This window comes from Armigeres subalbatus, chromosome 1, assembly GCF_024139115.2.
Source record: "Armigeres subalbatus isolate Guangzhou_Male chromosome 1, GZ_Asu_2, whole genome shotgun sequence".
Lineage (NCBI taxonomy): Eukaryota > Metazoa > Arthropoda > Insecta > Diptera > Culicidae > Armigeres > Armigeres subalbatus.
This window is the reverse complement of record NC_085139.1, coordinates 46,550,558-46,576,003: the sequence shown is the minus strand read 5'-3', so window position 1 is coordinate 46,576,003 and position 25,446 is coordinate 46,550,558. Positions and strand designations below refer to the sequence as shown.

General features: G+C 39.5%; 1 protein-coding gene across 5 annotated transcripts in view; it reads right to left on the bottom strand.

Moving 5' to 3' along the window:
- The window catches only part of LOC134225142 (serum factor response D-like), a 692,637-nt gene that overhangs the window by 539,581 nt on the left and 127,610 nt on the right, over nucleotides 1–25,446 (bottom strand). For all 5 annotated transcript variants that reach the window (XM_062704985.1, XM_062705024.1, XM_062704993.1 and 2 more), the window contains one exon: nucleotides 4,069–4,553. In XM_062704985.1, the coding sequence (XP_062560969.1) occupies nucleotides 4,069–4,213 (145 nt within the window). In that variant the 5' untranslated portion in view covers nucleotides 4,214–4,553. The remainder of the gene's footprint in view (nucleotides 1–4,068; nucleotides 4,554–25,446) is intronic.

The window sequence follows — 25,446 nt, the reverse complement described above, 5'->3', positions numbered from 1 at the left end:
AAATCGGTCCCGAATTTATACATTTTTTGGTTACAAAAACAACATCGCAAACTGACTAGGGAATAGGTGCGCAGTAGGCGATCATTGTTCTATTCTGTTCGCAGTTTGGGACAAACGCTTGTTGCGTTGCGAGTTGAGTTTGTTCCAACAATTATGCTACGTACACACCAGTCAAGCAGTTTGACGAACATTGACTCCGCCCCCAAGAAAACGCTTCGGTTGCTGCTTTGTTTGAACGTGTGTGAAGTTGTTTGAACAACCATTTGACAGTTGGCGGCTCGGTTGGAAAAAATTAAAACGGTTTGATTTTGGTTTGAGTTGTCGTGGGCGGAGTCAAGGTTCGCCGAACATGTTTGAGCATTTGTAGTGAAGTTGCACAAACCCCCATATATTTTTTGATGGTTGGTGCTCGAATTGGTGCTTCGGTCGTTCGTGTGTGATATTGTTGGTCGAATAAATTGATTGTTCGTGTCGCTGTTGATAAAACTTGATGGATGTTTGAATAAACGGGAGGTGGAGTCGATGTTGGTCGAACTGCTTGACCGTGTGTACGTTCCATTATGCAACGTACACACCAGTCAAGCAGTTTGACGAACATTGACTCCGCCCCCAAGAAAACGCTTCGGTTGCTGCTTTGTTTGAACAACCATTTGACAGTTGGCGGCTCGGTTGGAAAAAATTAAAACGGTTTGATTTTGGTTTGAGTTGTCGGGGGTGGAGTCAAGGTTCGCCGAACATGTTTGAGCATTTGTAGTGAAGTTGCACAAACCCCCATATATTTTTTGATGGTTGGTGCTCGAATTGGTGCTTCGGTCGTTCGTGTGTGATATTGTTGGTCGAATAAATTGATTGTTCGTGTCGCTGTTGATAAAACTTGATGGATGTTTGAATAAACGGGAGGTGGAGTCGATGTTGGTCGAACTGCTTGACCGTGTGTACGTTCCATTATGCAACGTACACACCAGTCAAGCAGTTCGACGAACATTGACTCCGCCCCCAAGAAAACGCTTCGGTTGCTGCTTTGTTTGAACGTGTGTGAAGTTGTTTGAACAACCATTTGACAGTTGGCGGCTCGGTTGGAAAAAATTAAAACGGTTTGATTTTGGTTTGAGTTGTCGGGGGTGGAGTCAAGGTTCGCCGAACATGTTTGAGCATTTGTAGTGAAGTTGCACAAACCCCCATATATTTTTTGATGGTTGGTGCTCGAGTTGGTGCTTCGGTCGTTCGTGTGTGATATTGTTGGTCGAATAAATTGATTGTTCGTGTCGCTGTTGATAAAACTTGATGGATGTTTGAATAAACGGGAGGTGGAGTCAATGTTGGTCGAACTGCTTGACCGTGTGTACGTTCCATTACGCAACGTACACACCAGTCAAGCAGTTTGACGAATATTGACTCCACCCCCAAGAAAACGCTTCGGTTGCTGCTTTGTTTGAACGTGTGTGAAGTTGTTTGAACAACCATTTGACAGTTGGCGGCTCGGTTGAAAAAAATTAAAACGGTTTGATTTTGGTTCGAGTTGTCGGGGGTGGAGTCAAGGTTCGCCGAACATGTTTGAGCATTTGTAGTGAAGTTGCACAAACCCCCATATATTTTTTGACGGTTGGTGCTAAAGTTGGCGCTTCGGTCGTTCGTGTGTAATATTGTTGGTCGAATAAATTGATTGTTCGTGCCGCTGTTGGTAAAACTTGATGGATGTTTGAATAAACGGGAGGTGGAGTCAATGTTGGTCAAACTGCTTGACTGTGTGTACGTTCCATTACAAGCGAGGACAATGTTGTTGTCATTGCCAAAGTGGTAGTCTTACATTCGCTGGTAAACAAGCATTAGACTGGAACCCTACGGGCCATCGCAGCAGAGGCAGACCCAGAGGCTCATGGCGGCAAAGGCACAATAAATAAATAATAGAAGTTGATCGAAGTCTAACGTGCTAACAGGTTAAAGCGTAAGTTGGCCATCGCTCAGGATGGAGATCTTTCAAGTCGTAAAATCGTCATACTTCTAGAAACGCTTTAGGCTTTGTTTTAGATGGATCCTGGATTGAATTTTTCGAAATTCTAGTTTCCGCATATTCTTCAAAATTACAAAATAATCCTTAGATTATCATGGCTGAACTATGACTCATCCAAAGTTTTCTCCTGCTCCATATAATTTGACATACAAGCAATGTGGTACGACGGAACTATCCGGCTGGTTCTTTGTGACCGTTACATGAAAATTTAATCTGCTTTCAGTATCCGATTTCCGACATCCAACAGATTGTTCTGTGAAAAAATCAAAAGATTTGGTTCAAAAACAGCTGTGATCTGGATGCTCAAAGTTGCTGTTCCACGTTTTTTGCGACCTTTGTACTTTATGTTACAAATCTTGGCTCGGCACTTGTAGTGTAAACCGAAAGTTCGTTACTAATAAAATACGAACAGCATCCCGCTATCTGTTGGTAACCTTGAACACATGAAAGAGGCGTTTCCTTTCTTTTTGTGGCCGTAGGTCAGATGTCAGACCGGTCAGACAGAAATCCGTCCCGGACAAAAATTCCTGGAAGAGCTCCGAGCTTACGGACTACACTGCCGCCAACCGCATATGGAGGCCCATATACAGATGTGCTCGACTGGAAGTTTGCTATGGAGAAATAATAATTTAAACGATGTTTGATTAAAATGGTTCAATGCAACAAAATAAGGAAACCGAAAGTTTTGCTATGTGTGATTGTCCACAAGAATTCCTCGAGCTCGAAACGAAACCCCACATGTTATTTTCAACACTTATTGACAGTCGTTTTATTTTCTGCTAAAACAAAACAAATTTTAACACGGAATAAAATTCCCATTCATCCGTCTGTTTGAGCGCTAAACACCTCGTTCGAAAGTGTTCGGATGTCGCCAAGTTATGCAAATTCGTGCCGTTTCGGTACCCAGCCCAAACTGTCTGATTTGTAGTTTCTTTCTGGTTTTTTTGTTTTGGGAATTTCGCGATATCTTCGCCGGTCCGCATGAGAACGGTTTTCGTACAACCGATCGCCCTCCGGACCTCTGCTACGTTTTTATATTCTCTCGACAATCGGCAAGTGGGAGTGGTGCGGTATGGGACTCTGCCTGTCGGTACGATGCCTTCCAAAGCTTGGCAGTCTGGTAAAGAGGTTTGAAGTTTTCCCTTTATGGGATCACAAATTAATTTCAAATTTCTAACATAAAATTTCATGAATATATTTGTTTATTTTAAGTAATTATGTAGAGGGAAACTGGTCTTAAATGTATCCTGGTTGAAAAAAAAACTAAACTAAAAACATTAAACTATTTGAAGGGACTATATTTTATAGTTCGAGGCTCAACAATTTCAATATTATGGGGAAGGGTCGTTTGGCCGAAACCCATTCGACGGAAAGCCATTTGGCCAAATGCCACTATGCCGAACAAACTATTAGGCCTAAACCCATCTGGCAGAAAGTCATTTGGCCGAGAGGGTCATTTGGCCGTTTCAGTTTTCGATGGCATTTTTTAGTGCCAAAATAAATTTTCAATTTTTTCTTATCTTCAGGAGGAGCTCAAAAATAATTTTGAAAGTTCATGCGGAAAAAGTTAAAATACGCTACCGCCATCGGGGGTGACAATGGGTCTGGGGGTTGTCAATGGGTCCGGGGGTCATCGCTCTCACCGGCAGCCTGGAGGTCGGATAGCAAAATCGTTCAAAATGGTCTCTTATATTTTTGTCTTCTTGCCCTCAGATACATTCAATCTATTCTACAGGCATTCTAAGTACTTGATACAGTGACCCATTCTCACCCCCATTTGACCCATTGTCACCCCCGACGACGGTAATAATAAATTCCGCTGGATGCCACATACCGGAAACTGGCTGCACTTCCTTTCCTAAACCTTTGCAACATATGCATTACATGGATTTCGTTTGCACCACCGTATTGAAATATGATTCGCTTAGTTGGGTCATTTAACCCGTAAAACACAATTATTCTTCATAGTAGAGTGTCAGTTTTACTTATTTCTCCCTACTGATTATACACATGATCAAAAAGTGTCTTTTCACCATCCCCGTTCAGTTGTTGCTCACCTGAGTCATGATGGTCGTGGCTCTCGTGATGGCCATGGTGCCCGTGGTGGTCGTGGTCATCCTGCAGGTGATGCTTCAGGTGATGCAGATGCGCATAGAAGTGGTGGTGGTGCAGCACGCAGGCGAGATCCGTACAGTTTAACATAGCTCCGACGTTTGGGGGGATTCGGGTTGGGCCGCTGCCGATCAGCTGATGTAAACCACTGCACCGCCGGTCTGACGGAAGGATGGGACGGGATGGGTTCTCGAGGGAAGGATCAGTGGGGACGGAATCACTGGGATCAAGTCACAACAAAAGGGGTGCCCTCAATTTCACCGCGTACGGTTTGAGTTCACAGTTCTGTTCACCATTGGCACCACCGGGAATGTGGTGAAGGAAGCGGAGGATGCGTGAGGAATGTTGGTGGAGGGATGAATGAATTTTAGGAGCGGCGCAGAACCGTTGGGTACGATAGTCAAGTTAGCACGATCTTCGTTCACACCACCTGCAAAAGAAATAAAACAGAGAAGAAGGAAAAAAGTTAGTTTAAGGGGAAATTGCAAAATCCGAATGAGATTTTAAATTGATAAGGGTCGTAAGGATCCGAAAAAAGATTTGGTAACATAAATCAAATTCAGATAAATCATTCCACCACGATTCAGAAGAATCAAGTCCTGTATATGGGTACCGTGGGGCATCGAAATCCGTACACTTAAGCACCTTAGTATATGAAAAAGTCATTAGAAAATAGGAATCGAATGCAAATAAAACGCTTGTCATTGACACAGGCGCACGAAGGCTTCTACTTTTGAAGTGTTTCACATTTACTCATGAAAAACTAAGACAAACATGATAAAATAATGAATTAAATCAACTACTCCTGACTCGAAATCCGTCCACCGTGGACGGATTTCGAATCAAAGGATCAAAATCCGTACAGCTATTTCTTAACTAAATATTTAAATTGAAACAGTTTGATTGACTAAACTACCACTGAAAATAGTTCGATATGCACCTTGAGAAGCGATCCCTTCGATTTGTATTCCGCTTATCTTATGTAATGATTTGCAATTAGCAAATAAAAGACAGTTACTTTTGGTGCAATTATGCTCTACCCGAAAACAAAATGGCGGCATAAACTCCGCGTTTGGTGGGTGGAGATTAGTTTTTGATTTTTGTGGTTTTAATTTCAAAGCCTTCTTTCCAATTCTATGCCCTAAAAGCTTACTGTCAAGTATCTGAACAGGATAAGATTAATTATTCCTACATTCATTACCTTTAACCTTCTTTAATTTATTGATATCTCATGAGGTGGACGGATTTCGGTGCTGTACGGATTTCGGTCCCGCACGGTATAAAAGCCAGTATTACCACTCGCTAATTTATTCAACTTTTTTTTATTCATTCCATCATATACTATTCGTACTCTTCAAGGTGCGGTTTATGACTGGAAATGGCTCACATGTAGGTCACCTACAAACACGTTGTATGTAAGGCTCTCGTGTCGAGCGTAGCGAAATTGCGACATGAAGGTGAAGACAATTATTTTCATTGTTTAAATGTGAAAGGTTTCGATTTCTTGACACTGACAGAAACCATCAGCATCACTTCCAATCGAGACTCTAAATAACTCGTTTAATGAGTCGTGGAGGAAGCAATTCGCGGTGGCAATTGTTACCACGCGAGGCGAATCAGAGACGGAGGAAAAAAACAAAATTATTATCACTGGGACCTTCGATGAAGTAGCTCTTTTAATTGATGGAAATGAACTAATAAATGGAAGTTTATGATGCCGAAAGATTTTTATCCATTTTGTTGGTGTTCACCTTAAAATAAGATATTAACAAACTCAAAGTACCGACAATTTGTATTAAAATTTGTTTTGATCAATACATTCCAAAGCTGCACATTGGTTCATTGAATGCAAAGCTGTTTTTATCTTTATTATCGTGGCTTTCAGAACCAAAGCGAGTTCACTACCAGGAGCAAGGATATTAAATGCCATTAAAATAAAAAGAGTGAAGTCTGAAAAAATTAGCAATAAAAATAAATGTTTTCGTTGTGTTACTGCTTAATTGCTTAATAGAAACAGAATCCAAATCAGTTCAATTCTCATAACATCGCAGGATAACTGTTCAATGGCTATATCGTTGACGTCAATAATGAAGGTGGTCATTCCACGTTGAGGTGTCCAAGTTCAATCAGTGAAATGCTCGTTTATTGAATAACAGGATACTAATTTAAAAAGTTCTAAGCACTCTATTCTTAGGCAAAGTACCTATCTGGCATTCAACGCAAATATCGATCTATCATGTTAACGATCGTCACACCTGCCACGACACGAAATTAATTACCCTCATCCGATCGAAAAGGTTTATAACTACTACTTTACAGGAATCACAAACTATATATTTATGAACTTATTGACACCCTTAGAACAAGCAAGTAACTGTTTCACCTTTAGAACGAGGCAGTCATGCAGCTGTGCGGCCTAATAACTTGATGATAGTTTACGTTCAGCGAGTCTACCAAGTCACGATCTCAGACTCACAGATGATGGCTCAATCCCGGGTCAAAGCCGGAAGTATATTGTCTCCATTATCGCATTCTTATCGCATAATAGTTCTATAGATATTCCAAATGGTCTCATATATCATTTAACAAAGCGCTTTCAAAAAAAATCTATAGATCGAAACCCGTTTTCTGCGAGCGTTTTCCCAGTCTCTGAAAGAGAGGGTGATTTACAATCGTCATTGCCATAAAAGTTATCGAATTAACAGACTCGCAGCAACGCGCCGATCCAGACGATGGCAATGATTAGCATAAATCCCGTACAATTTCGGGAAGAAACCCCTGAAGAAGTGTGATCCATCAAACGAAGCTAATGTCGATGAACTGTTGCGTTGTTGTTTGTTATCGGGCTTTTTTATGCCCTTGAACCCAAACAGTTGTAAAGTGATGTTGAAGATTCGCTCGCGCAGTCCATAAATCAGCAAATCTTTGGCCAGATGTTATTTTTGTTTTGCGCAGAAGAACGTGAGTCAGTACGTGTGTTTCATTCAAGTAATAACCGGTTTTCAAAATACTTTGATAATTAGTTATGGTCAACTCGTATTTTACATGCACTTTTCAGTTATGAGGTTACGATGCCAACCATTGTATGAATTTGCAAGAACTGTTTCGGATATTGCACCAAAAATTATCTCTAGGGTGTTATCGGGATTTTAACGAAAGTTCCCAATTTTTTTCAGAGATTGCACTGAAATTTAAGATACTCTGACAAAATAAAATCTGATAAACTTCACAAAAACAGAATGGTGTCTTGCACGTGCATTTTAAATGTTAGTGAGAAAAAGTGAGTGAATGCATTCATTTAAATACATCGTAGAAATTAAAAAAAATCAATTCATTCAATTCTTCCGTTGAATGAAGGTTGTTGATTGCAAATCGGATAATCCCTAGTACTAAATGAACATTTGTTTAGAATTATTTTCTGGAATTCCACTATAACAGAAATTCCGTTGGAAGTACAATTCTTTCAAAAGTTCTTCCATACTTTTTTTTCGTAATTAGGAACTTCACTATATAATATGTATTCTTCCAAGTAGACCTGTGCGCTGATTGAAAATTTACCGGCGGCAGCGTGATAGATCATTTTCAGCCAGCGGCGGCGGCGTGACGACGTGGTCCGGCGTGGACTTATTTCAAGCGTCAAAAATTCTCAAGATTTTTTCAGAAGCTCCTCAACGTGTTCCCCAGGAATTTTTTTTCATCGAATTCGTTGGTAAATTGATTAAGAAATTCCTGTGAAAAAATTTCCACATATTTCTTCGGATATTCTCCAGGAATTCGTCCGAAAGTTTCTCCGAGATTTCGTCAAGAAATTTCTCCTGGATTTAGTCCAAAGTTCCTCCAGGATTTCGTTCGGATGTTCCTTCGGGATTTCGTCCGGGAGTTCCTCCATGATTTCGTCCGAAATCTCCTTCAAGACTACGTCCGGAAGTATCTCCAGGATTTCATCTGGATGTTCTTTAAAGATTTCGAAGGAAGTTCCTCCAGGATTTCTTCCAAAAGTTTCTCCAAGATTTCGTCCGGAAGTTTTCTCCAGGATTTCGTCCGGAAGTCCCTTCAGGTTTTCTCCGGAAGCTCCTCCAGAACTTCATTCGGAAGTTCCTTCAGGATTTCGTCTGGAAGCTCCTCCAGGATTCCATTCAGAAGTTCCTTCAAGATTTCTTCTAGAAGTTCCTCCTTTTGTCCAGAGGTTTCTACAGGATTTCGTCCGGAAGTTCTGCTAGGATTTCGTCCGGAATCTATAGATCAGATTCAGTACCTTCAGGATTTCGTCCGAAAATTCTTCCGAAAGTTCATCCAGAAATTTCTCAGGTAGTTCCTCTAGGATTTCGTCCAACAATTTCTCCAGAATTTCGTCTGGAAGTTTCTCCAGGATTTCGTCCGGAAGCTCGACCAGCATTTCATCTAGATGTTCCTTTAGGATTTCGTCCGAAAATTTTTCCGGAAGTTCATCAAAAAATTCTTCCGGAAGTTCCTAAAGGATTTCATCTGAAAATTCTTCCAGGACTACGTCCGAAAGTTTCTAAAGGATTTTGTTTGGAAGTTCCTTAAAGATTTCGACGAAAGGTCCTTCAAAATTTCTTTCGAAAGTTTCTCCAAGATTTCGTCCGGAGATTCCTTTAGGATTTCTCCGGAAGTTCAACCAGGATTTCGTTTGGAAGTTCCTCCTGGATGTCGTCCGAAAGTTTCTCCCAAGATTTCGTCCGAATATTTCTCCAGAATTTCGTCCGAAAGTTCCTTTAGGATTTTGTCCGGAAATTTCTTCAGGATTTCGTCCGGAAGTTCCTCCAGCATTGCGTCCATGAGCTCCCCCATGATTTTGTCCGGAGTATTCTGTCGAATTTCGTCCGGAAGCTCCTCCAGGATTTCGTCTAGAAGTTCCTTCAGGATTTCGTCCGAAAATTTCTTCAAAATTTCGTCCATGAGTTCCCCCATGATTTTGTCCGGAGGATTCTGTCGAGTTTCATCCGAAAGCTCCTCCAGGATTTCGTCTAGAAGTTCCTTCAAGAATTCGTCCGGAAATTTCTCCGAAAGTTCAAACAAAACTTCGTCCGGAAGTATCTCCAGGATTTCGTTTGGTTCCTTGAAGATTTCGACGGAAGTTTATCCAGGGTTTCGTCCGGAAGTTCCTTCGGGCTTTCTCCGGAAGTTCATTTCATTTGGGAGTTCCTCCAGGATGTCCGTCGAAAGTTTCTCCAAAATTTCGTCGAAAGTTTCTCCAAAATTTCGTCGAAAGTTTCTCCAGAATTTCGTCCAGAAGTTCCTTCGCGATTTCGTCCAGATGTCTCTCCAGGAATTTCAGCAGAAGTTTCTCCACGGAATTCCTGCGGAAGTTCCTCTAAGTATTCTTCCAGGAATTCCTACAAAATTTCCATTAAAATTTCTTCTTTGAAGAATTTTCTCGAAGATTCTCCAGAAATTCCTTCTTCAGGGAGTTCGTTTGGAAGCCGCACAGAAAATTCCTCCTTAGATTCCGGCAGAAATTCTTCCGGAATTTCTTGAAGTTATTTTTCGAGAAACATTTTAAAAATTTCTTTGGAGTTCAGATAATTCATTCCCCGTATATTCCTCCAGAAATTTAGATTTTGTACGGATATTCCTCTAGAATGTCTACAAGTTTTTCCTGAAGGAATCTCCTGAAATTCTCCCTTGAGTTCCTCCATAAACTCCTCCAAGAATTCTTCCTAAATTACAAAAAATCCCTCTGTTTTGGCTTTTCTGGTCATAGAATTTATAAAGCTACTACATCCGACGTTTCGACCCTTGGTTTGGCCCAAGCCAAGGGTGGAAACGTCGGATGTAGTAGAATCACTCCGCTTTATAAATTCTACGACCAGAAAAGCCAAAACAGAGGGATTTTTTGTTATCTACTCTGGTCGTTCCCAAAATAAATAGCTTCCTAACTTACTTCAAGATCACTCTTTCGAATTCGAACTTCTCACGCAACACCCAACCACCCCAGAAGTTGTGCTAAGTACCCGAATAAAAAAGTCCAATAGAATTACAATAGAAAGTATTGTAACAATACGATAAATTTAATTGTAATTACAATAAACTCTATTGTTGCTCACAATAGAATAACAATTAATAATAAAATTGTTTTCCACCATAAATCCTATTGTAAATGGAAGTTTTACAATAAAAAATAGGGGTTGTTAGTTACCGTAACAATGAAAAAATCGTTTATTTCTCGAACAAATTTTTGCAATTACAATAGAATTTATTGTTTATGATTGCTTATGAGGTTTCATCACCGCGAGAAACTTATTGATTCATTTTCATTGGCTTTTATCGGTGAGATCAAACTACTTAAGCTCAAAGTGCAAGGGAGCATGTTTGCAAAGCACGATGAAGCACAGAATTGAAAGTTATCGCAAGCGAGCGACAAGTATGAAAATTGAATAGAAGTTGAAACGTAAGCAGAGGGCCATTGAAGAACAACACGAAATTGTCTTGGTAAGATAGTTCACACGCTATCAGCCAAGCCGTTCCTGGGTGGACGTTAGGTAAAATAACAGCGTTTATTGGAACAACAATAAGGAAAATTAATTGGTACAATAGAAGAACAATAGAATTAGTTGTTCATAAATAAAATGTATTGTAATTTTATGATATTTTAATGTAATTCTATTGTATTTTCTATTCGGGTATACATATGAAAACTCAATTGCCATTTTCTCTAGAAATCATTTCGGAAACCCTCCAGGAGTTTCCCAAAATATTTCTCCAAGAAGCCCCAGTTAAATTGTTTTGGAATGCTTCAGTAATTTCTTCAGAAAATCCTCTGGAAATTATATATTTGAAGCTCTCCCGAATCGTTTACAGAAATTCTGAAAGTACGTAGTTTTTTTCCGGATCCTTCCAACCAAATTTCTGCCCTAGGAATTATTGCACAAATACTCATGCCTTCTCTTGCTCGAGTTCTTTTCAAGAGTTGCATTTTTGCATCCGTGGCATTTACTTCAAGAGTACTTCTATAAATTCATCTATAGTTTCTCCGATAAATTTCTTCGGAAATTTGTTTTGAACTTCCATCAGAAACTCCTTAAGGCATACTCCAAAAAATCCTTTGGGAACTGCTCCGATATATTCCTCCAGACGGAATTCACGATGGAATTTTTTGTGGGATTATTTGAAAGAGTTCTTAAAAGATTTTATGAAACATGTCCGTCTTGAAGGATTCCTTGAAGAAGTTTTCTGACATAGTTCGATTTTCGGATTGGCTTTCAGTCACGAATAATAGCGTTGACAATTTTATTTCATCGCCTTTCTGACATAATTTGCAAAGGAATGCTTCGCAAATTAAATTTCTAATCAATTTCTCAATGGAATTTCTGGAGTTACACTCAAATAAAATCTGAAGGAGTTGTTGGAGAAAGCTCAAAAGAAATATGAAAAGCTTTAATCCCTGTACAATTTTCTGTATGATTTCTTGATTTCACGATGGGCTTCCAGAAGATATGCTCGAAGGAATTACTTAAATAATTTCTGAAGAAATTCAATTCATAGAGAGTTAAAGTTAAGGTCACTCCTGACGGAATCCAAGTTTAAAAGTGCTCGCGTTTTCGAGGGCACACCACTCGATACGGAAGCAACGCACAACTGTCATTTTTATTATTTCACGCATGCTGCGACGCAGCAAAGCTAAATCAACAAAAATGACAGTTGTGCGCCGCCTCTGAATCGAGTGGTGTGCTCCCGAAAACGCGAGCACTTTTAAACTTGAATTCCGTCAGGAGTGATCTTAAAGTCAAGAAGTTAAAGTTTTTTCAAATGTAGTTTATAAGAAACTACATAGTTGACCAGTAGACGTTGTCCTGCATAGTAGGCGATTATGGGAGTCGAGAATGTTTCCCATTCGAAAACACCCTAAGCCGGACCGACAATTGAACTCGCCATCTCCGGAATCCTACGCCTTTGCTCACAAGGCTACTGGAGACCCTGTAAAATTTCCTTACGAATCCTAATTCTAGTTTTTCACGCTTTACTTATTCTAAAAGCTATATAAACCCATCGGAAACATTAATGAACATATCTGCTGAAGGAGTGAATAAAGCCTACATCCATCCATTTTCTAGTTATTCGGATACGGACCATATTTTTTTATTTTCCAGTTTAAAATGAAATTACGAAATAATTTTAGACCAAAATACCAAAGAAATCTAGGAACAATTCCTTATATTCCTGAAAACGATTAACTTCTTAGGCTGCGTCTTATTTACTGTTATGAAATTAAATTAAACTTGAAAGTGACAGTTCGAAAACAAAAATCACCCAGTAATAAAATCGCAGGTACTGTCCAATATCTGTCAAAACCATTCAATATCTGTCGAAGATAATCTTGTTGTGTGAGCAGCGTTATTCGGTAATTATACAATCGTCACTCTTAATTTAATTTGAGATTAATTCGGAAAATGAGATGCAGCCTCAAAAAAAAATGTTTACGTTCGCTCGAACATACTTGAGCAAAATCAACTTTGCTAGTTATAGTTGTCGGTAGGTCACCGTCCAATAATGTCTGCATACTTCGAAATCGATAAATGTAATATGAACTTGACCGAAAATATGTATTTCCGATAGGTTGAACTTATCAGTAAAAATGTGCTTTTATAAAATATACGAAACCCATTAACATACTGGTTTAGTAGTCCTCCAATAGCCATCGGCGCGGTAAAAAAATTCGGCTGCGCGGAAAATGTCTATGCGGCCGAGCGCCGATTAATTTTTTATGGCGGTGTGCGAAAATCACCGTCGGCGGCGGCGGGGTGCGGCGCACAGTTCTACTTCCAAGTACTCCATAAATTTATTCTAGAATTGTATCGACAGATTCTCAGGGATATCATCGGAAATGCATTTGGGAACTCTTCCGAGAATTATACTTGAGAACTTGGTGCACTCGATATTTATGGTCTCCAAGCCAAAAGTTTTGACTAGAGGAGTAAATTATTTCTAATTGATTGGTGCATTTTTGCGAATCATATATTCTGGTACTCTCAAGGCGGCCTTCGTGAAACAGTTCACAGGAAAGTTTTTGGCGTCTTTCCCCTCTATCCTTCTACTGGGTGGAACGAAGGATTGTAGGATCAAACGACTGGAGGTGGATATTACCAATTCCTTGTTAATTGATTCCATTTTTTGTACAATTCTCGTAGTTTTGCAAATTGAGAGGCTACCCTGATATTCTACCCATTCGAGATCTATGGGGTCTTTCGGAAGAGATGATCCACTGGTCCACCCGTCTGCGAAAAAATATAAACAATGGGACTTTGTAGGAACCCCATAACGGTGACTAATATGAGGAGCTTATGGTTGTGCGGCTTCAGGTTTTCAGGCAAAGGCCAAACGTTTTCTTCAGGCCAAGCGTTTTCTTGGGGGGGAGGGGGTCAATGTTCATCAAACTGCTTGACTGGTGTGCACGCTGCATAATGCAACCCACACACAAGTAACCCTTCGGTTGCTGCTTTGTTTGAACGTGTGTGAAGTTGTTCGAACAACCATTTGATAGTTGGCGACTCGGTTGGAAAAAATTAAAACGGTTTGATTTGTCGTGGGCGGAGTCAAGGTTCGCCGAACATGTTTGAGCATTTGTAGTGAAGTTGCACAAACCCCCATATATTTTTTGATGGTTGGTGCTCAAGTTGGTGCTTCGGTCGTTCGTTTGTGATATTGTTGGTCGAATAAATTGATTGTTTGTGCCGCTGTTGGTAAAACTTGATGGATGTTTGAATAAACGAGAGGTGGAGTCAATGTTGGTCAAACTGCTTAACCGTGTGTACGTTCCATAATGCAGTGGTTCGGCGAGAGAACAGCAGCGCGCCGACCAATCACGCAATAAGGAGACCAAAATACACAAACTCCAGCTAGTTTTGGAAAATGAAAACATGAGCAGTTTCTAAAACAACATTGGAAAATATCGTGAGAGAACTTCTGTACAAGGATTCCACATAAGCTTTGAAAAGTATTTGGGTATTAACTGTGGTGCTGGTTTAAATAAGATAATAAGACAAAATAAGATAAATAAAATTAAATAAGATAAATAAGACAAAAAATTTAAATAAGACAAATAAATTTACAATGTTTTGAAAACTCATGTGTGAATATGTACGTTGTGTGGAAGATATTGATTTGAAAAATGTATTGGAGGTAACCACTTTCCCTTCGATGGGACTCGAACCCACGACCCTTTGATTGAACTAAGACAAATATAACAAACAAGACTTCCGGAGTAATTCTCGGAGGAACTTCCGTACCGACAGTCTGGAGGTCGGATATCAAAATTGTTAAAAAAATACTCTTTTAGTTTAGTTTTCTTGTCCTCAGATACATTAATCCAGTGATCCCCAGCATGCTTACTATCGAGGGCCACATTGCAATTTTGAACTGTTGAAGTGGGCTGCAGTATATTTTCAATAATTGTTTTTTTTTATTTCAAGCAGAATTTCAAAGCATAGTACAAAATTTTGAGTATAAATAAAATTTAAATAATATTCCGCGATTTTTTTTTCTCAAATAACAAACTTATAAGGATATTTGATTTTGCAGGTTTTATCGCAGTAGGTAACTATGAGTCGATATTACTGTTTCTGCTCTTTTAGACTTGGCAAGAAATTTCTTTTGCAAATCATCTTTTCGATTGTTGTATAAGTTGTCGCTGAAATAACGACAGCATGTTTCAAAAGTGTTGATTATGCCTAGCGTACATGGCAGCATGCTCGATGAATACAAATCCTGTTCCGTTTATGCACTTGAAAGAGAAATATGATTAGACGTCAGCAAGCTCAACAGTGGTGCTAACTTACAGAATCCTAAAATGCAACGAAAAAATTGGCACAACGAAAAGCTTCTCTTTTCATAAAATGCTTAACAATGAGCCACGTGTAGTGTATTCTCTGAATTGCTTCGCGAGCCGCAGGAAAAGGCTTGGAGGGCCACGTGTGGCTCGCGGGCCGCACTTTGGGGATCACTGCTTTATATCATACAAGGTTCTTTAGGATTGAACATTTCCCTAAATTTAATATTTTCCTTAAAAGGGCATTTCCTCGGTAATAACATTTGTCCGAAGATATTGTTACCGCTGGGCATATACTGCTCGACAGTAGTCTAACACGTTACCTCATTTGAACTACAAATTAGGACTGTCATCGTTGAATGGTAATGAGAAAGGTAGACGTTTAGATCGTATGTGATTAGACGAGTAAAGGTGCCGAATTCTTATTTGCACGTTCATTTAGGTAACTCGAATTGAACTTTATTTGCCTGTGAGTGAAGATCTATATGATAGTGAACAATTTATGATAGCTTCGAAGAATTTATAAAATTTATAATATTGAATTCTAGTAACCATGTGATATAGCGCTGATTATTATTACACGCCCAGGACACTGAATGTCTGAGTAACATTACAACGATTTATGTATGAGATATGAGGTTTGATAAATAAATATTATTTGCAGTTTAAGGACATAGTTGGAAGAGTACCACGATGGCAGTCAATATGGCACCGGACCTTCCACGGGTCAACCCCACACCTCCCGCACTCCTCTCCCACCAACATTCGGATGCATCGAACAGCACCGAATAAAAGTCTAATATTGAAATTACTAACCTGTTCACAGCATATTTATTCACTTCCTATGATAATGGACATGTTTATCCAAAGAGTCCTTTGTATTTCGGCTTGAATATTATCCTAAATCATCAGTTTCGTGCCAATTTAAAAGCGGTTCGCGATTTGGTGGGTTTATCACTGCACTTCACTTCTTCTCAAAGGGCACGCAAAAAATCAAATTTTTACTCACTTCTCTGCACATGAGCTGCCCGAAATGTAGATGGAATGCAAATTAAACATCACTTTTCGAAATCAGTCACTTGTTTACACCGAAAACTTAATATAAACTGCTATTTTTGCCCGAAAAAAACGATTAAAAACTGATCGCGGAGCGAATGTAAACACCGCGGTGAACCGGCACCGGCAGCAGCAAACTAATAAGTAGGGTGGTTCAAAAAATAATGTTGCTCTGCCACGCTCAGTCGATTATGATTTATAAATTGGGTGTCATCCAATGGTTTGGGCTGGTTTGAATAGAGGCTTACCGTGCACAAGTCGTTTCAGGTTTGTATGAAAGTTGATATGCCGAGGTTGAATTTAACATTATTCTGATTCTGGCACTCCGTCATTGGGCGCTAGCGAGGGGGGAGACCATATGACTGGATGAAATATTTAAGAGCTTCAACTCCATAGACAATCCATATTAAATGGTCGTTCCAATAGTTGGGAGTCGATTTTAATCGAGGTAGCGAATCTATCGCATGATAATTAGCCTTCTCAGAAGGCATCAGTGAAACGTGCAATTCAACAAAAAAACCCAAAATTTGTCTGTAATATCTATCGCACCAGGGGCAGATACTTCTAGTCTAGTCTAGTCTACACTATCGCAGATGCTTCATACAAAAAGTATGACATAAGGGTGAGTGGGGTATAAAATGCTATATTTGCGTTACGTAATCAATGGATCTTTCCTGCGGTGCGATTTTCGTTCAGTGAAGTCTCTGGAATGTTGCTTTCAGCTATGTGGGATCTCTTTTCGCCAGCGTTTGGAGGGGAGGCGCCGTAGCCAGTGTAATAAAAGGTTTAGTTTCCCATACTAGTTTTCATAAAAACCGGCTTGCGCTGAACCAGTTTTTGTTCAAATCGGTTTTTTGAGGACACTCGGAGTATGGGACGGAATCGAGTGAGCGTGGTGGAGCTGGGTCGTTTTTTGACCCACCCTACTAATATTATATGTTATATTATAAATACGACACCAATACTACTACAGTATATGACAGTTTTTATTGTACCAATACTTTCAAAGTTTTGTTTTGGTACTCAACCCACCTTCACCTTAAGGTGATTATACAATCAAGCCATGTGGTGAATTTCAAATTCACCACACGGTTTTCTACTCCTATTATCGAAAGATCAAATCTAGCGTAATAATTTTCGTACAATGCTGAAATTAAAGTCGATTGTTTAGCACAAGTAAGAAAACGATCTACGAATGTTTCATCCCCATGGGCATTGTGGTTCTCTCAATTCGTGCTCTTGAAAAATCACAAGAAAAAGCACGTGGTTTCCAAGATGGCCGATTTGTGGCTTTGTTGTATAACCACCTTAAAGCTGTACAACACCCAATAGTGCTGCTGAGAACACTGTGTCGGAATACCTGCCCTTGCCCCCCAACAATAGATATAAAAAAAACATTTCTTCGGTAACTTTTTCTAACCAGTCTAAGGGTTATTCGCCCTTCCGGAATGGGCTATATAGGATATATAACCCGTGATGGCTTATTTGGAAAGATAATTCCAAATATGACTTGCGTCACAATTTTGCAATCAGGAGCTCGAAAGTGACCACTAGGAATTGATACGGCCTAACCTGCCCGGGCCCTCCTTAGCCGTGCGGTAAGACGCGCGACTACATAGCAAGACCATGCTGAGGGTGGCTGGGTTCGATTCCCGGTGTCGGTCTAGGCAATTTTCGGATTGGAAATTGTCTCGACTTCCCTGGGCATAAAAGTATCATCGTGTTATCCTCATGATAAACGAATGCAAAAATGGTAACCTAGCTTAGAAACCTCGCAGCTAATAACTGTGGAAGTGCTTAATGAACACTAAGCTGCGAGGCGGCTCTGTGGGGATGTAATGCCAATGAGAAGAAGAAGAAGAAGAACCTGCCACATTGATTTGCTCTCAACAAGCAATCGAATGCACCGTTCGTCGCGGAATCTTGTCCCATTGTTTCGTATTGAAAATTGGACGAATAAACAAATAATTAAATAAACTACAAATTATAAAAACGAATCGGACTGTGGGATTCGGAGTTATGGTCAAAATACATTTATTTACAAGAAAAATCTCACTCATTTTTAGGTACTTATCCTTGACCGATTTGCTCGCAACAAGTTGAATTCAAAAAAAGTTTTGTTACAAACGAGTCCACTAACTCGACTTAAAGGTTTTGAGGAACGCTCTACAATCGATAGAAAACACAGTGGTAGAGAGACGAAAATTGCTGTTGGCAGCAAAATCACAAGTGCGCATCAATAATTAAGACGCAGCAATAATTTATTCGTTTACCTTGAGAGGAAATTTCACTTGCTTGTTACTGAATGCCATCCAGGTTAATAATTTTTTGCAACGTTTCCTTCTGACGCTCGCTCGTGTTTCGAAGGTGATGAGCATCATGAACAGAGGAAACCAAAGCTGTCACCAAGTATATCAGCTCGAGGACGAGGTCGTGGTTCCATCCAGAATTCCTCTTTCCGGGCCCGAGCTGCGCTCACAGAAGAGAGGGGTTTTCGTACCACTCACGTAGAAAATCAGAATTTTGAAAGAAAAATCCACATCACTGCTACTGAAACAAACGTCAGCCACTCGATGATTTGCCGCCGAAACGTGATAGACACCATCCATCTGAATACATGTTTGCAGTGTCTCCCTCTGACGAACACTTTCACTGCTAACAACTCCAACTTTCTGCTGTCGCCAAGGAGTTACTATTTGCTCTTTGAAGTAAATTTGTCGGCTCTACCTTCTCTCGTGTTAAATAGTGGTTCTGAAAAGAACCATTTTTTAATTCACAATACGCTTTTACAATCACTCATAGCAACCAAACGTTACTACGAACCTCGCGTAAAAATTTCACTTGACTGCTGCTGCTGCCCGACATTCACTCGAAGATTTTCCGCTAACTCGCAACCATTTTGAATACATTTTCGGTACAGTCACTGCTGTCCCGGGACCGCAACCGACACAATCAACCCCCTCTACACATATCATTTTGGTCTTGCTATCTTCCCGAAGAACGTAATCCTACGTCAAAACGGACCACTAAAATGCTGGAAGGAGATACACAAAGAGACTCCAGCTTTATTAATTTTCTTGTAGCGAGCATAATCTTTCCAATTCAGTGTTCGGCTCTGATTTACGACTACATACTTCTTTGAACTGAAAGAAATCTTCTTTGAATGAAAATCGTATCTACTTGATGAATTCATTTTTCACTTCACCGTTTTTACGTCTCACTCATTAAACGGGATTCGAACCTTGAACATCATCAAAAATAATGTTGAAGATGAGATTCGCTCACACCAAAAAAACTCCAGTTTATTTGTTCTATAAAGACAATTGGGATTGGTGCATCAATGATGTCACAAAAAGGAAGAGAGAAAAACGAGCAAATCATGTTTTCGCAGTAAAAAAAAGTGTGCGATGAAATCTTTCATCCGACCATTTTTTTTTAGGAAAAAAATATTTCTCTGCTACACCGCATTCGCATTTCTCATCTAGAAATTCAGGTAAATTCCTTTCACTTACTGCCTTTATGTAACACGAAAAAAAATGTTTCAAATGTCCTTTTTGGGTATTTCAACCTTTTGGAAACTTTAATGCGCAACCATGACTTACTGTGCAATGCTTCCTGAATAAAATACCCATGACATCAACTTTCTGTCCTCACCGGCAGATCTTCTTTGTTAACTATCAGAAGAGCCGTAGATGATATATGTGGCCAGAAATTCTCTGGAATCACAGAATCCACCGATCCACATAAACTACTGTAAATACGTGCACCATTAGCTTATATCGATCGCCGTTTTCCATCCGCAACTTGCAACAAAATCGGGACCACCAGCCTGGATCAAGGTTACCGCCGTCGTCGACGGAAGCAGACCGGGTTTTCCCTTTCGGTAGTACCGCCGCCGGACAATCAGCGTCAGGAAATCTCCAATTTACCGGCAAAGCCAGAAGTTTGCCTGCGCTTGGGCTCATTGTGCAAATTGAGCACAATCATGCCATTGGAGCCAACCGGTTGCGCAAAACGACTTCCTAGAATGGGAATCCGTACTACTGGATGAACCGGAGAACTCTCCACTTCCTTGATAATCATCGACCACCCCAATCGAGCGATGATTATTCTGAGGAGTGGAACATGGTGGCAATACATGGTGCCCTATTCTTCAGGGTTGCCAGTTCACCTAGTCACTTATATTGAAATTCACTGATTGGCTGCCATATACCATTTTTACAACGTCCAACACTTAATTACACAGAACTCCATTTATCACAGCTGCTCTGTATTCACCGCTTGGATCATGAAAACAAGGAAGAGACCACAGAATGGGGTGCACGTTCCGACAATAATAAGGCTTTTATTCCTTTCATTCGCACAGAGCATCCAACCATAAACCTACGAGCCACGAACCTTTGCAGTAAATGGTGCGGCTACACACTGCACAGCGTACATCAGCAATTATCGTCACCATCATGAGACGGCGTCATCGAGGAAGAAGCTGCTGTCGGTCGGTCGCAGTCTGCCAAGTCCTTGAGTTGCTGATGATCGTACCGCCACCACCGCAGCACCGTGATCGCAGCAAAGCTTCCCGGTTCTATGAATCCAATCGATCTGATCCCGCAGCGCAGCACGCCGCCGCGCCGAGCCGGGAAGCTTGGGTTTGATTTTCGTTTGGTAGAGCGGGCTGTGCTGCGGAGGGTATTTGCATACCGGTAAATCGTGTACGATCGAGAGTGCAAGTGCAAATAGTGGGTAGGTGAGGGCAGTGATGTCAGATGTGATGTTATTCGTAGGAGGATTTGAAGAATGAATTCGAGGAGCTGTTCGAGTCGAGTAAATTCTCTGATATGACTCGAGGGCAAGAGATTTTCACCACAATCCCAATTCCCAATTACTCAAGGATGAAAAACATATTTGGAAAAAGGACTTGACAAACGCCCTTTAAAAGATTTGTTTTTTATAGAAGATATTAATGTCTTGTTAATTTCCAAACAAATTGTAAGGTTTACGAGATTAAATTGCTTTAAGGGATTAACTAATAATAAATTGTCATCGGGGTGACAATGGATCTAGGGGTAAGAACTGATAATCGTCCTCACCGTCAGTCGGATAACAAAATCGTTCAAAAATGTCTCTTAAAACTTTTTTTTTCGATGATTATTCGGGGAGGTGGTTCGGTTGTGGGCACCGTTCGGTAGTGCGCACTCCCACGTAACTTTTGACAGAAAGCAGATACTGTTATTCTGACATCTGTCATTCATTTGCTATCGAAACACGATGTTCTATGCAGCATACCAAACTTGATAGATCAACATGTTATTGAATTGAAAAAGTTAGTTCTAATGCGTATTCATACGGTAAATTTAGTCTATTTTGTAGTTCAATAACGATTGCCATTAAAATTCCAGCTCGAAATTTTGTTTCATCATTGTCCTGAAACTCTGCTAAATTCGGTTGTAGGCACCTTTATTGGTTCGGTTATGAGCACCCTCTTTTTATTGACAAATGGTTCAATATCACTGAGTTTATCAACAAACATATCAACAAACCTATTTTTATGCTGTTTTATGCATTTTCTTCGAATTATTCTGTCATAATTTATTGTAATAAATAATACCTAAGTTTTATTGTTATTTGTTTTTTTAGGCGCATCTAACCATTGTATATGCACTTTTAGAAACTAAGCGTTGACCGATTTTCACGCAACAAGTTGCATTCGATCTTATTGTTTGCCATTTGAAATTGGACCTTTTAGACATTGCCTTCCGAAGTTGTTGACAAATTATCATTTATTTTCATAAGGACCCCTCATTGAGGAGAAAAATGCAAAATTAAAAATAAGAATATTGTTTGCATGCGATGTATATAAATATTACATATATTACTGTGAATTGATGGAAAAAGTTAAATCCAACTTCCTAAAGTGCTATTTTTGACCTTTCTTAAGTGATTGTTTTCGTTACCTTCTTCAATGCAGGAGAAAGGCATCATCACTGCTGGGTGGATTAATCTAGATTTTTTATTGTTTCAAGACAATTAAAATTAATAAAATGCTCTTTTTCTTTGAAATTGGGTGGATTTCATTTGTTAATCTTCATTATTAGTCAGGTTTTCAAGGGTGCCCACAACCGAACTACAAAACTGGAATGTCTAAAAATCCCGAATTTTCGAAATTGACCATAAAATGTTTCAAATTGACGAAATCAAACTGATTTCTTCCCTAGTAGTAAGGTTGTACGTCTAGCTTTCCATTGGTATTAAAATATAGACATAATACCAACTAGAACCAAAGTTAAGGACGAAATTCACAAAGGTGCCCACAACCGAACCTCCTCCCCTACAAGATAGCAATGGTGAGGATAAAACAAAGTTATTTACAAAAAGGTCTTGCATGAGTAAAGACCTTTAAGGTAAAATGATCTCCACGGTAAAACAGTTTTTAACCTTTTATCGTGCGGTTGATTATGGATCAAGCATTGAGGCTAGTTTGCTTTATGTATGTAGCGCAAGCGTGTTTTAACTAGTGCTGTGCTCAAGAGGTAATATCAGACAATTTTTGGAGTCGAAAGACAACTCCTTCATTCAACTCTATAGGTATTCAGTATCTTTCTGGGACGAGAATTTCTTAGAAGTCTTTTTGTCTAGAGAGTTTTTCATCGAAATAGTTGTTAATACTCTTAGACCAAACGATCCATAAGGTTATATCTAGTCTTTCCATTTTTAATAGGACTAGTAGCCACTAGCCACTAGCGTTCTAATACTTATGCTTCTACTTACCCGACCTTGCTCGGGGTTGTATTATTTTGCATTCGCAATGTCAAGTTATGAGTTTTTTTTGCAATGCCGCAATCTGAATCAATTTTCGTGCGATCGCATTTAGTTTCCTTATTACTCAACCTAATCATTTTTTTTAATAATTTTCCAACTTTTTTCGTCAAATTTGAGCATAATTAGTTATAGAAAACCCTCCTGACAATAATAGAACAAAACCTGCGAAGCCGTCATTTCCCCTAGATACGTTTTCAACAATAAGAATAAAAAATTTGAAACAAAAAATATGGATCAACCATGAAAATAAGATTACTATCACACAAAGGTACGAGCTTAATTTTTTTGTTATTATATTTGTTTTGAGTGCTTTTTCTGTCCATCTCGGTCTGGATCCATCCGATCATGAGTTCTTCTTCTTCTTTGGCTCTAACTACATTCCAACTTCTTTTCAACTTAGTGTTCTATTAGCATTCCCACAGTTATTCATTGAATGCTTTTTATGCCCGCCAATGCATGAGTAATACTATCCAGCATTCCACGCTCGCCATAATGGCGAATGCTATAAAAAAAATGACATCAATTGCTTCTCGACTCTACTGGAATTTATGTTTTAGTAAGCATTGATATTCTATATTTGCTAATAACAGCCAATACGTAGTTTCTTTCGTCAACGAGAAAAACTTGTGAAATTGGGAATTCAGATTGGATGATAAGCTATTTCTTCAATACTTTTAATTTTTATTTTATTTCAGATGTTGAGTAATTCCTCTGGACGTCTAAAACTGTATAGTGAATGTTTGTTTAAACATTCACAATGCCTTAAAACATTATTTATACTTGACGCTTGATCTGTTAGCGTAGGATAAGCATAAATAAGGCATCTAGTGATCAGATAAATAATGTTATAAACGATTGTTGGTTTGGGGCTTGGTACAGGCGTATGATTCATACACCAAAGTTTGACGTTCGGGTGTTCCTAAATAAAGAAAGTGAACTGAAGAAATCCGTTGAGTCATAACCGATCCTTAAACTTCAGCTAGAATGCTGCATATTTAATTAAAAATTTAAAACGAATCACAAGCGCGGTTTTCTATCTCAATTAAATGGAACATTTGGACATTTGGTCGAATAGGACATTTGGTTGAGTAGAACATTTGACCGAATATGACATTTGGCCGAATAGTACATTTGGCCGAATAGGACATTTGGTCGAATAGGACATTTTGTCGAATAGGACAATTGGTCGAATAGGACATTTGGCCGAATAGGACATTTGGTCGAATAGGACATTTGGCCGAAAGGGACATTTGACCGAATAGGACATTTGGCCGAAAGGGACATTTGGCAGAATAGAACATTTGGCCTAATAGGACATATTATCGAATAGGACATTTGACTAAATAGGATATTTGGCCGAATAGCACATTTGCCCGAATTGGACATTTGGCCGAATAGGACAATTAGTCGAATTTAACATTTTGCCGAATAGGACATTTGGCCGAATAAGACATTTGACCGAAAAGGTCATTTGGCCGAATAGGACATTTGGCCGAATAGGACATTTGGCCGAATAGGACATTTGATCCAATAGGACATTTGGCCGAATAGCACATTTGGCCTAATAGGACATTTAGTCGAATAAAACATTTTGCCGATTGGACATTTAGCCGAATAAGACATTTGACCGCAAAGGTCATTTGGCCGAATAGGACATTTGGTCTAGGATATCATTTGGCCGAATACGTCCTTTGACTGAATAGGAGGTTCAGCCGAATAGGACTTCTCTTCTTCTTCTTATTGGCATTACATCCCCACACTGGGACAGAGCCGCCTCGCAGCTTAGTGTTCATTGAGCACTTCTACAGTTATTAACTGCGAGGTTTCTAAGCCAAGTTACCATTTTTGCATTCGTATATCATGAGACTAACACGATGATACTTATTTACCCAGGGAAGTCGAGACAATTTCCAATCCGAAAATTGCCTAGACCGGCACCGGGAATCGAACCCAGTCACCCTCAGCATGGTCTTGCTTTGTAGCCGCGCGTCTTACCGCACGGCTAAGGAAGGCCGAATAGGACATTTGACCGAATAAGACATTTGACCGAAAAGGTTATTTGGCCGTAAAGGAGATTTTGCCGAATAGGAAATTTGGCCGAATAGGACATTTGACCGAATGGGACATTTGGTCGAATAGGACATTTGGTCGAATAGGACATTTGGTCGAATAGGACAATCGGCTGAATAGGACATTTGGCCGAATAAGACATTTGTCGAATAGGACATTTGGTCGAATAGGACATTTGGGCGAATACGTCATTTGGTCGAATAGGACATTTGGGAATGGACCATTCACCTTAATTGGTAATACAGCCGATAGAATTTTTTGTAGAAGAATAATTTCCCTCTGAAATTTAATGATCCATATAGTTGAAAAGCATAATCAAAAAATATACGTTCGCTTTTTTTCTCTTCATGTTTTGCATTTGCTCGAATTAACGAACAAAAGTATATGGATCCTTCTCTTAAATCACGAAAAAAACAAGAGGGATATAATAATTCCTTTATTTTAGAATAATGATTAATAAGGAAGGAATCGTATTGCCGTAGCATTGATGAATTTACGACCGGCATTTGCGATTTTTAGGTTTTTTGGCGTAATATCGTTCTACAGGTTACTAATAAGACAATCGTTTTAGTCAAAGCTGGCGTTTCGAATATTT